This window comes from Tachysurus fulvidraco, chromosome 21, assembly GCF_022655615.1.
Source record: "Tachysurus fulvidraco isolate hzauxx_2018 chromosome 21, HZAU_PFXX_2.0, whole genome shotgun sequence".
Lineage (NCBI taxonomy): Eukaryota > Metazoa > Chordata > Actinopteri > Siluriformes > Bagridae > Tachysurus > Tachysurus fulvidraco.
Genome location: NC_062538.1, coordinates 18,344,767 through 18,357,664, shown reverse-complemented (window position 1 = coordinate 18,357,664; position 12,898 = coordinate 18,344,767). Strand labels below are relative to the sequence as shown.

General features: G+C 36.0%; 1 protein-coding gene across 1 annotated transcript; it reads right to left on the bottom strand.

Annotated features, from left to right (window-relative positions):
- Positions 1-8,568: 8,568 nt before the first annotated feature.
- Positions 8,569-12,834, bottom strand: LOC113661768 (macrophage mannose receptor 1-like). Its single transcript, XM_047805910.1, has 8 exons — positions 12,501-12,834; positions 11,634-12,020; positions 11,194-11,541; positions 10,737-11,096; positions 9,448-9,816; positions 9,320-9,331; positions 9,053-9,135; positions 8,569-8,913 (listed from the first exon to the last, which is right to left on the bottom strand). Exons 1-8 carry the CDS (start codon positions 12,832-12,834, stop codon positions 8,833-8,835), a joined length of 1,974 nt encoding a protein of 657 aa, XP_047661866.1. The 3' UTR covers positions 8,569-8,832.
- Between the last annotated feature and the right edge of the window lie 64 nt (positions 12,835-12,898).

Genomic DNA, 12,898 nt, shown 5'->3' with positions numbered 1-12,898 from the left:
TGTTTAGAAATATAAAATAAAAATCATTTAAAAAAATTCTAATCTCTCTGGTACTGTAACTACTACATTGGTAATTATCAGACCATGCATACTTGACAGTGTAATAATATCTAAGCTAATTAGTCATGTAGGCTCGAATCCATTTCAACAACAATCTGTCTGTATTATGAAAAGCTTTTGAAAATCTCTCGCTGTATTCGTTTTTGTTCGTTTTTCTTTTTAATAAATCAGAATGTATAATCAGTTGTATATACATTTTACATATTAATGTGAAAACAGCATGTTCTGACAGAGAGCATGACCTGGATTCCATTAGTCATTTTTTTTTCTCCATTAGCCTATTTACAATTCATTCTCATTTGTATGTATTAATTCAGACAAAGTAAGGTCATGCAAAAGTTGGATATCTCTTTGTATGAATTAGAACAGAAGCGTTTTCATAAGACACCCACATTGGTTTTAGATCTCTTTTTTTTTTATAAAGTTTCTAATTCACTATGTTGGAAATGATTCTGTATTCTCGCTGAGGTACTGAAGGACATGTATTTAATTAAACGGTTTGTATGATTGTCTCGTGCCTCCAGGGTTGGAGGTTTGATTCCCACCTCCATCCTGTATGTGCAGAGCTTGCATGTTCTCACTGTACTTTAAGGTTATCCTTCAGGTACTCCTTTTAAATCCCTCAGTCCAAAGACATGGCCTTCTTGTACTCTGGGAGTCACCTACAGTAGGAGTCACCAGGGTCCGTATTCATAAAAATTCTTCGTGAAGAGTTGTTCCTAGGGACAAAATTCTAAAAAAAATTCTTAGAAATTTGGGAGTTTCCCCTTAATATCGAAGAAAGGTTCCTAGTAAATAGGGGGGCACGGTGGCTTAGTGGTTAAAACGTTTGCCTCACACTTCCAGGGTTGGGGGTTTGATTACCGTCTCCGCCTTGTGTGTGTGGAGTTTGCATGTTCTCCCCGTGCCTCGGGGGTTTCTTCCGGGTACTCCGGTTTCCTCCCCTGGTCCAAAGACATGCATGGTAGGTTGATTGGCGTCTCTGGAAAATTGTCTGTAGTGTGTGATTGTGTGTGTGAATGAGAGTGTGTGTGTGCCCTGCGATGGGTTGGCACTCCATACAGGGTGTATCCTGCCCGGTGACACCTGAGATAGGCACAGGCTCCCCGTGACCCGAGAAGTTCGGATAAGCGGTAGAAAATGAATGAATGAATGAATCCTAGCAAATATAAAAGTTATTCATAAAGAGCTCATTAGGTCAAAAAGATTTAGGAGTAATGAGGAGGACTTTTAAGAGGCTTAAGAGTTTCTTTATCAGAGGAGATGGCTGAAAGTTGAAGAGGCAGAAGAAATGTATTGTCTGATATGACCAAACATATCAGAGACAATACATTTCTTCTGCCTCTTCAACTTTCAGCCATTTTCTCTTCTGATAAAGAAACTCTATGGCATTTCGGCTATGTTTCGGAGATGTTAGCGTATCTCTAAATGACATAGCGGCTCTTATATTGTCTCTAAGAGATACGCTAACATCTCCGAAACAGAGCCGATATACCATAGTAGCAGAAATTCTATAATTTGGTGCTATGGCATTTCTGCAGTTTGTCGTAGATGTTTACTTTCACATTTACATTTATTACATTTGTAACATACAGATGTTAGAGCATCTCTATTACGATCGGTCACAAACGTAATCCCTACACGATATAACCTCAAATATCATAACATAGAGACAAACTGAAGGTTTATAATAGACCTTATTTTAAAAGCTCTCCTCATGTTATTTTTTATTGGACAATCAATCACAGTCTTCAAAAGAATGTCTCATACCTATTCAAAGTTATTGTATTTTCCTTGTTCGGAGTTGCTCTGAGATCTGAGATCGATCCTGAATTACTCTTAAGATAAGATTCCTGGTTAGAAATGTTTAAGCTAAATTAGGAGCTCTCTGAGATCATTCTTTATGAATTCGTAAAATAGAATGTAAGTAGAATAAGCGGTACAGAAAATGGATGGATAAATATAGACAGTGGAATCTGGAGTCATACAGTAAGCAGTACTGTGGTTCCAGCAATTAAATCGTTTAAATCACTTTGGTTTTTACATAGAACTTTTTTTATTTTGCTACATCATACTGGGTGTGATTAAACAGATCATTAGAGAATTAAACAGATCATTAGAGATTGTTATAATTATAGATTGTCTTTCATGGTGCCAGGCATTTAAACATTACTGCTTTATTCAGTCTGTCACCTGTTTTACTTACATACAGTACATGGTATGAATTATAATTATAATTATGATATAAAAACAGGGAAAAAAATGAAATTTAGATGGCTGAAAGGAGCCTCTGACAATATTTTACTGGCAGACTTCAAAATGGTGAGAAAAGAATAATATAGTGAGGGCATAAAATGAGGCAAACCTCAGGAGGGGCTTTCACTATAAACAAGTGAATGCTAAAAAAATGTATGACGGCTCAGTTTTTTCTCTCCATATCTGCAATTTTACAATTTTTGTGTTTTTTTTTCTATTGTCTATGATAGACATAAAATCTAACACATGCTTCTCAAGAACATTTCATAATGCTGAGTCTTTCAATACTAAACCTAGGTATAATTAACTTCTGTAATTATCATCATCTCAGAGCTGCAGGAATGCTGTGAGAACAAAACCTTGAGTATTAGATGACAGAGCTATATCTCAGTCTGTTAATGGTAATAATTGCTAGGTGAAATTTGACCGTTAATTTGGGCGCATTGAATAAGGGATTTACGTCTATTCCCATTATGTTATGCACACAAATCTCTGTGCATGTTGGTTAAACTAGAGTTAGCGCCGGCGAAGGCCGTCAGTGGACAGGGACATTCAAGTGCACGAAAGCCAAGTTGCAAGCAAGTGTATAAACATGCAAAATTGTCTTCATAATGATCCTTGTTTTTTTTTTTAGCTAGCACTCATTACCTAGCTGATTAGCTTGCTAACAGCAGTTTGTGTTTGTCGATCGTCGACTGATCTCATGATAAGATCCAGGGCTGTCAAGTGTCACGCATTGAGAGTGACAGTCACGCATTTCTGTCTTTTGTCACGCTCTCACATCGTATTTCTCACGCGGAAAAACTTTTTGACTATTATTATATATTTAATATGCCGCAGCACCCAAAATGTATCTGTCCGCACCGCTGTCTCTATGGCCATAGTCGAGCCTGACACTTATCAGCCAATCAAAAAAAAGAGGCTACACAATAGCCAATCAGAAAATAGGGGCTTGGAGATGTCACGCTTGCCTGTCTTTAAAACTTGAGAGCCCTGAAGATCACATACACAGCTGATCCTATAGTGAACTAACCACTTAGCACTAGCTAGCCTTTTACAGCAGAGAGGTTATGACATTACATTACATTATGATTTATCAGCACGTTTCCAGCACAGACTTTAAGTTTAAAAGTTTAAAAGCCATCTGCAGGCCTCTCTGACTCAAAGACAGGTCCTTGTTAAATGGAAAAGCCTCCTCTGTTATGAAGTCTACAGCTCTCTGTAAAGCTGTAGCGGAAATATGTGATGGGTCTTTGGCTGTACTGCATTCGGGCGCACTGACGTTGGACGTATCTGATCTGGTGTATGTCATGCGGGTTTGACAATTTGGGCTTGACAGCTCTGACTGTGAATTACTAGTAGCTGATTTCCAGGGTGACTTACAGCAGCTCTAGGACATGATGTTTTAGAGAATTTTTTAAAGCAAAATAGGTACATCAAGACTGTACATCACTTTGACGTGAGTTGTGTCACATGAAAATGTAGCCAGGAAGATGTATTGCCAGCTAAATCTGAATGTTCAGATGCAGGAAGAGCTTTTTTATGAGCCAACTATTTATGTAGTGTGGCAAGCCCTAATTCGTCTTATCCCAAATGTTTATGATAAATACCGCATATAGGAAAACTGCCTATGCTGTGTTCTATAATATATAACACTGTCGAATAAAAAAAATATCAAAAGCACAGCGATCGATGGCATACTCGAGATTCCCGCAAAGCATAACAACCAAATAATATACTGTACATCAAGCTGAGCTGAATTAATTTAGTCTCCCAGCTGGCTTGTTTAAAATCACAATGTTCATAATTCATCAAAATTAGCATCAGTTTAATCTTTCTATTTCTCAAGATCTCTTCATTTGTTTTGCCTGCACAGTTTGATATCGTTCCATCATTGCGCCTTTCTTTCCAACACAGGAATGGAAAACTGTTTATAACTGAGCTTATGTTCTGACCAGATGCCTACATGATTGTTCTGACATTCAGCACACAAACACAAAGCATAAAAGATTAATGATGCTACTGACTTGTTCGGTCCTTAATGCAGCTGTTTACTTGACTCAAGTTTCCCTGTTTACTTTTAGCGCAGCACCAGATATGAGATGGCTGACATTTTCATTTGATAGGTACATACTAGAAAATTAAAGCACTTAAATATTCTATTCGCAATGATTAATTGCTGTAGTCACTGAAGGGATATTTAAGTGCAAAATGTAGGCAGATCTTGAAAGAGCAGTGAGAAGATGGTTGCAAATTAATTAAAAAAAAAAAAGCAAAATCTGTGCAGATCACACAAGTAGATTTCCCTTGCTGGTCCAAACACATCGTCGGACTCTTCATCGGATTGGGTTCGTTATTGCAGCTCCAATTCGACAAAATAAGAATACAAAAATAGAGACACAAGATAACATATAAAAAAAAATACAGAAATAAAGATAGGATTTAAATAAATATACCAGTAAAGGTGGATTTGCACAGTGAGATCTGTTGTTATAGTGAGGAATTATACAGACCGATAGACACAGGTACGTAGGATGTACTTTGTCGCTCCGTGGAGCATCTTGGTTGAATGAGTCGGCGACAAAATGCACTCCTGTATTCGGTGGAAGGTGTTGTCTGAGATTTCCAGTTATCCTTCTTTCTGACATTACACTCAGAGAGTCCAACTCCACTTCTGCAACATCACCTTCCCTACAGATATGTTTAATCAGAGTGCTGGCTTCAACTACCTTCAGTCTGCTGTCCCAGGATGCAACAGCATAAAAGATCGCACAGACTCATAGAACATCTTCTTCAGAACATCTTGTTGAAGTTTGAAGTTGAAGGACCTCCTTCATCCTTCTCAGGAAGTGGACCACTATCATGTTTATTTTAATTCTATTTCATCATATTAGTATTTCTTTTCGTTTACCTCTTTATCTCTGAGGTTTAATCATCCAGAAATGCACATAATAAACACTGATGCATCTTTTGAACATCAGTCTGCAAACACCGAATATAGCTCAATATAGAGAGAAGATTTGAAAAACTTTGCAGTTTTGACATTTAGCCAATAACCTCAGGCTAATCAAATGTGAACTTCATATACAGGCAAAGAGAAGGCTGGTGAAAGGAGAACTTCATTCTTCTTTTTCAAACCCAGTGCGCTGGAAAATCTTAATGAGGAACGTTTTCAACGCACAAAAATGAAGCACCACATTACTAAGCTTATTAACAGTTCTCTTGCATTATTTAGTTATTTGCTTCCAATTATGCACACACACAGACACACGCGAATGAGCAAATATTTCCAGATAAAGAAGTATAATAACACAGATGGAGTGAAAGATTCTAAATGAAAATAGAAAAGCACATTCAGCTCTCTATCACAATCCGAATCCCTAGTCAGCAGCTTGCTGTCAATTGAGATGGAGCATCCATTTGTAGAGACCTCTTTCAGTCTGGCTTCTTTCCACCTGATTCCCTGATAAGGCTCTGCTTTATTTTTAATTCTCTATAATGAGAGAGTATCTCCCAGGGACAATGGGTGTCAGGCAATTCGCACTCTCTCAACTCCTATCATGTTAACACAGAAAAATGGGTTGCCAGAAACGGTATTATATCCCGAGTGTGAAGTCATGGGGGATTAAAGCTTCTGTATTCTACATTGTTTCTTAAATTGATCTTCTTCCCGGAAGTCATAATTGGTGTTAAAGGACCGTTTACCATTTTGAGTCTTTAAGACTGCAATTTGGAAATGAGCTCTCTTTTGATTGGATGGTTGAAGTGAAGTTTAGCTGTAATTAACTGAGCATTTGATACTGTAGTAAATTTGTTGTAATAAAGATACTGTATTTTTTTAACTATATATTATGTACAGTATCGATATCATATCATGTGTAATGTTATCTTAATTCTCAAGCACCTTTTCTGTACATCATATATATGTAGCATATTTCATTTATACTTATTTTTATGTTGTACTCTGAAGCAAAAAAAAATTCTTTTGGGATTAATAAAGTTCTATTTTATCTTAGCTTATATTATAAGGACAGAAGGTTGCAAGTTTGAATCCTAGGTCGACCAAGCTGCCACTGCTGGGCCCCTGAGTAAGGCCCTTAAAAAGTAAGTCACTCTAGATAAGAGTCTATCAAATGCTCAGTGAAAAAGTACATCTATAGCAAACTCCATTTCCCAGAACACACCACAGCCTGATTTTCAGTGGAAATATTTTTATGCGTACCGAAACGTGTTATCATATCACTCAGTTTCTTTTTATTTGTTTTTTTTTATTTATTATATTCCAAAAATGTACAGAAATTTGTTAACACACCCAAAGATGGTAAATACGTCAATTACTAAAGTTGTGCAGGCAAACAAACAGAATCCGTTTGATGCTCCAGGATTCTGACAGAATATTATGTCCTATTGTATATTTTTACAGGTCTATTGATGTCAGTGAGAAGAAAAAAACATAATACGCTACATACCGTACATCCAGACAAATCCACTCAGGGAGCAAACTGAAAAGCTCTTGTAGTGAAGTGTAGTATGAAATGACCATAAATAGCACACCGTCTCTTTGAAAAAGAATGGCAGGTTTTAGCAGTGAGGCAACAGGCATTATTATTATAGCAACTGGCATTATTAAATCCTTTATGCCTAACTTCTTTCTCATTCTTCTCCTTGTGAGGCCATCTACCCTTAATTGAGTTCACTCAAACCTTACAGGCACTGTACAAACCTGTGAGACAGGCATTCAGCCTAAGAACATTCAATGCGCAGAAATTTTCACACTTGTACGGCGCTACAGGATGTAATCTAAGCACGTAGATGAACAGATGAGGTGTTAATGGTTTTGCTACAAGTATCAGGGTCACGTTTGTGCAATTCCCTGCAGGAACATTAGGGGGTGTTCTGGTAGAGTTTGTTTGCGTTTCATTTGTCATGTGTTTTTGTTTACATTCTGTGCTTAGGTCGCCGATTAGTATTCCTATTTATACCTGTTATCTTGCGTGTGGTCTTGCTTCATCGAGTCCTTGTGTCTTTTGTCTCCCAGGTTTGTTTCCTGTTTTACTGGTTACTAGTTTCATGTTGTTGGTTTCATGTTTGCAATGTGTTGTAGTTTTGCTGCTTTTAAATAAATTCCCTGGTCGTGTTGCTATCCTCAGATTTGGGTCTGGATTTTTTACTCTGGGAGGCATCCACCCTCCTGAAAACAAGATACTATGATGAGGGTCCCTTGCATTGAAGGTTCAGGCTCTCTTAAGACGTCCCTGATAACCTTAGGAAGAAATTTTGCAAACATACTTTCATATAAATGTAAGTTTCATTTGTAGTGCAGGGACTAACAAAAAGCAGAGCCGGGAAAATGTCACTGGATCAAACCAAGAGCTTGAAGAATACTGAATGGATCCATACTGGCTATAGAGTTTAAAGCATCCCATTCTAGATTTAGTCCCCACATTGCTGTGAGTATATACTCCGCTCTTCAGGGAAGTATTTCCTTTAAACTTTGGAAAACAGCTGTTAGTAAGGTCAAATCTGTGCTTATGAATCTCACTGTTTATGAACGTTCCAGTATTTTCATGCTGGAGCAGGCTAATTCCAGTCAAGCATACAAAGATATCCTATATAACTGTGTGTTTTTGTTTTTTTTTGCTGAAGGCTCCTATATAATAGTCATGTATCTATGAACCTTTGTCCAGATTGTGTATTTCTAACGGAATGACAGTGCAATTATTTTGCATTTGCAAGTAAGGAATAAAATAATACGAGATATGATCTTATAGGATCATCTTGAAGTGTTTTATTCCTCAAATACCACAGCAATTTATGAAGATTCATATTAATTACAATAATTATTTAAGGAACACAATTGACCATTTATTACAATACAATTTCCTGTATATCTAGTGTGAAATAATATCTGTAATATCTGTCATTTACCATGCAAGTTTCTACTGTCTGTGTTGTTGTTGTTTTTTTGGTTTTGATGATAAAAATGAAGAATTCTCATTGTGAACTATTTGAAAGCACATATATAAAAAAAAATCACTAATGTCCAGTTATATATTGTGTTCATGTGTGTGTCCAATCCTGTTCCTTCCCCATTACTCCACACAGCACAAAGAAGACAATCCCAATTTAAAGTCTTTTATTCACTTTGTTTAATCAGGTTAAACAAGCCAACCAAAATACAACCAAAAATACCTCATTTTCATCAAATAAGAATATATTGTATAAAATATATTGTGTAAACAAAGCTTGGACATGCTTTATTAAAACTTAAAAAAGATTTCAAAATTTTTCTTTAATTTTTATCCCTAACCTACATATTTTAAATGATTTATCAAGCTGTGTTTTACTTAAAACAAATCTATAGTGTACATATATGTACATATAAAAATCATTTTATTCTGATTATATTTCAGCAGATCTGTACTGAAAAATATATGTACAGCATTTCACACCCAGTTCCAAATGAATAAAGGAAATAAATGAAGGAAAGAATAAAGGAAGCAATATTTCCTTCTTTCATGGGCCGATCTTACGGATGCTTCTCACTCTCATTTTGATGTTCTCTGACATCCCCAGTCTGATAAATTCTTGTTGAAACTGAGAAAATATGAGAGTCAGTAATAAAAAGAATCGCCTCATAAACAGGATGAATTAAAATTCTGTTAGATATCTGCAAAGAGTAAAAATGACATTAAAGAGCTGTGTTAGATCAATGATAGGCAGAAATGTTACTCACTTGCATCAACACCAACTCTTTAACCTGAGAGTCCTGCATGTTTCCTTGAACTTTAATTTTTATTTGCAGTCCTATCACAACACCTGTGATCAAAGTATCGTATTATAGACTAAACACAATCACACAATGCTTCGCAACTGAACAAAAAGTTTTGGCATCATATGCATTGCTTTAAGCAAGTTGTGTTTCCTTCATATTTGATGATTGGTGAAATTTAATTTGATCAAAAAAAAGTAAAGTTTGCAAAAAAAACATGCTTTTCCTTACCTGGAATAGATTCTACACGAGTAAAAAAACAAGACATAAAAAGCATTTGTAGAACATCTAGATTTATACACTATATTCTTAGAAATATTTTATATTCTTATGTTCTGACAGGAAAGAACTAAACTCACCACTGTAGCAAAGGAAAGGGAAACTTTCGAAGCAGTTTTCATCGGTCCATTTGCCAGTAGAATCCATCGATGTGCATTGTTGGCTTCCAGACAGGCCATAGATATACAAACCGTTATCCGGTTCGGATATATAGTTTCCTTGAATTTCTCGTCTCCAGTATGTAAAAGTTGAGTTGCTGTGATCTGACCACAGTCGGCTCCTATACAGACCTATCCATACCCTGTAGTCACCGTCTATTACGCTCAGTATCTTCCGAAGTTCTGTTTCATTCCTCACACTGGCCAGGTCTGTATGATTAGCTCTACAGAAACTCTGAGCTTCTTGCCAAGTCTTTCTCAAATAAATCCACACATACTCCTTGTTTGTATCTGAAGTTAAGATTAATGCATTCAATTCAATTTAACAATAAACAATAGACAATTTAAACAATAGACATTGTCCTAAAGCAGCTTTACAGAAAATAAGAATTATAGTACAAAAAGTTGAATGTTATGCAAAGATTAAAATTATATAAAAGTTCAAGATTAATATTGGAATTATATTGAACTGTGTTTGTATTTATCCCAAATAAACAAGCCTGAGGTGACTGTGGTGACTGTGGGGAGGAAAAACTCCCTTAGATGGATGAGGAAGAAAACTTGAGAGGAACCAGACTCAAAAGGGAACCTCATCCTCATTTGGGTGACTAAAATTCATTAAAACGACAGCTGGTTTGGGTTCTACATCATTGTTTTCTAACTGGGGGTCTAAGGGATCTACTTTCTATACCTGGATGAAAGCAAAAAGATTTGATCTGTAGTGTTAACCAAAAAGTCTAAATAAATAAATAAATAAATAAATAAATAAATAAATAAATAAATAAATAAATAAATAAGATAAGATAAGGTTAAATTGTTGTAAAATGACATTGCTTCTAGTAACTGCTAACTTTTAAATAAAAGGCATTTATTGAAAATGGATATATGAAATTCTTTAGTTCTAATTTTACAAAATTTCTTTAAATCATACTTGAAATGTACATTTGATACAATACTATAAATTTAGCTATAAACAAAATATTGTTTTAAGCACTAGCGATTAATTTAGCTTGGTTAAGCTAATCTTGTCCATTATGTCACATTGGGTTATATGCTTGTTTGATGATTTATAAAATACTTTCTTGATACAGTAGATAAAAACCATGAGCTATACAAATAACTATGATGAGAACGAATTTTAAGCCGCATATTCACTGTAAATCAACATAAATTATACAATGGGTTAGATAACAAATATTTTCAGAACTTACCATTATAGCAAACAAATCCCAAAGTCTGTGTACACTGCTGATCAAACCATTCCCCTGTGTTGCTCATGGAAACACACAGTTCTTTTCCATTGTAGTTATTTGGCTCCTGATACCATCCTCTGAAGTCTCTTTCGCCCTCCTTATAAAAGGTATCATCATCTAAAGACCATCTCCAACTGCCCAGATCACCAAACAGTCCAATCCAGGCTAAACCTGAGTAGCTGCCATTTACTGTGTTAAGGAGTGTGTTCATTTCCTCCATGTTATCAATAGTAGCCAGGTCAGTGTAATTCTCTCTGCAGTATCTCTGTGCTTCAGTCCAGGTCTTATTCTCATTAACAAAGTGGTACTCATGAGAGGCTAATAATGTTTCAAGAGAAGCATAACAAATTAATTAAACAAATTATAGATTGGAGTTAAAAAAATTAAGTATATTACAAAACAGAAATCTACTCACTTCCGAAGCAGAAGAACGGAAAGGTTTTAACACAGTTTTCATCCGTCCATGTCCCAGAATCAGCAAGGAAAGCAGTACAGTGTTCGTTCTGTCCATAATTATCAGGCTGTCCTGGATTCCAGTTGCTAAAAGAGGAGTTGCTCTCATCTGACCAGTACGATGTTCTGTATAGGCCGATCCATACATTGTACAAATGATAATGATGGAGTAATGATCTTATTCTCTCGCTCTCAGCCTTGTTCCTTATGCTGATCAGATCTGTGTAAATTTCTTTGCAATACCTCTGAGCTTCAGTCCAGCTCAAGTACTGATAAACAACGATATAGTGTTCAGTAGCATTTCTCCTTCCTAAAATAGACAGTAATATTTATTGAGTCAGAGAGATCGTGTACTATACTGATTTGGTTCAAAAGCATGTAATGTATGACTGCAGTACTCACCATCAAAGCAAATGAATGGCATCATGTAATAACAAGGTGCTTCCCACCATATTGCATCAAAACCTGAAATGTATACACACGAACTAGTTCCAAACCAATTCATCGGTTTGTTTATATACCAGTTACTAAAGCTTCTTTCTCCCTCCTTGTAGAAAAGATCATCATCCAGAGACCACTTCCAGCTGTTCAGATCATCATACAGTCCGATCCAGGCTAAACCAGAATAGGTGCCATGTACTGTGTCAAGCAGCGTTCCTATATCCTCCATGTTAGTAATGGTGGCCAGGTCAGTATAATTCACTCTGCAGTAAGTCTGGGCTTCAGTCCAGGTCTTATTATCAGTAACCAGGTGATACTGATGGGTGCATAATGATCCTGAGCAGAATTCTTACAAAACAATGAACAGACAAACATAAATATATTTCTTGTAGTAATTACATAGAAAAACCAAAGTGTATGGCACATATTTTGCAAATAAGAAATATAAGTAAAAAAGCACAATGTGATATTCTGAAAAAAAAATTATATATATAATCAGCAATAAAAGATTCAACATTCTGGTCTAATGCTATCCTTGCATGTACGGTACACTGCATTTTATTATAATCATAATTAATAATTAATAATAATAAATAATAATAAAAGTTTACATTATTGGAATTAGAACATTTTTTAATATGTGGGTGTGCGTTTCTATATCAATTAAAATCCTTATGAATGCAGTTCTCACTGATAGATGTTATTGTTTATATCTTTTAATTTGTACACCTATAAAAACCTGGATTTGAAAAATCGCAACGATTCAAGGAACCTTTTGACTTTAAAAACCAATACGACTGAAGTTATTTAAAGCAAAAGAAAACTCACTGTTATAGCAGATAAAGGGAAGTGTGCCTAAACAATCCTCATCTGTCCACTGGCCAGAATCTTCAAGTGAAACAGCTGTGCATTGCTGATTGCCCTGTTCCCGAAAAACATATAATCCATTGTCTGGTTGTTCTGGAATATATGGGCTGGCTGGTCTCCAGTTTTCATAGGTAGACTCGTGCTGGTCTGACCAGAGTCTGGTCCTGTATAAGCCAATCCAAGCAGAAGAGCCACCTGTGAGGTTGAGGATTTTTTTATTATCTGCTTGATTCCTCACACTGGCCAGGTCTGTGTAACGCTGCCTGCAGTAACGCTGAGCTTCCAACCAGGACATAAACTGGTTAACCCAGATGTAACCTTCTGTTACATTTCTTCCTGTAATAGAGAAGTATCATGTT

Coding starts and splice junctions, on each gene's coding strand:
- LOC113661768 (XM_047805910.1), bottom strand. CDS start 12,834: ATGTCCTGGTTGGAAGCTCAGCGTTACTGCAGGCAGCGTTACACAGAC. Junction 11,097..11,193: donor TCCGTTCTTCTGCTTCGGAA/GTGAGTAGATTT, acceptor AAACATTATTAG/CCTCTCATGAGTACCACTTT. Junction 8,914..9,052: donor AAGAGTTGGTGTTGATGCAA/GTGAGTAACATT, acceptor ATATTTTCTCAG/TTTCAACAAGAATTTATCAG.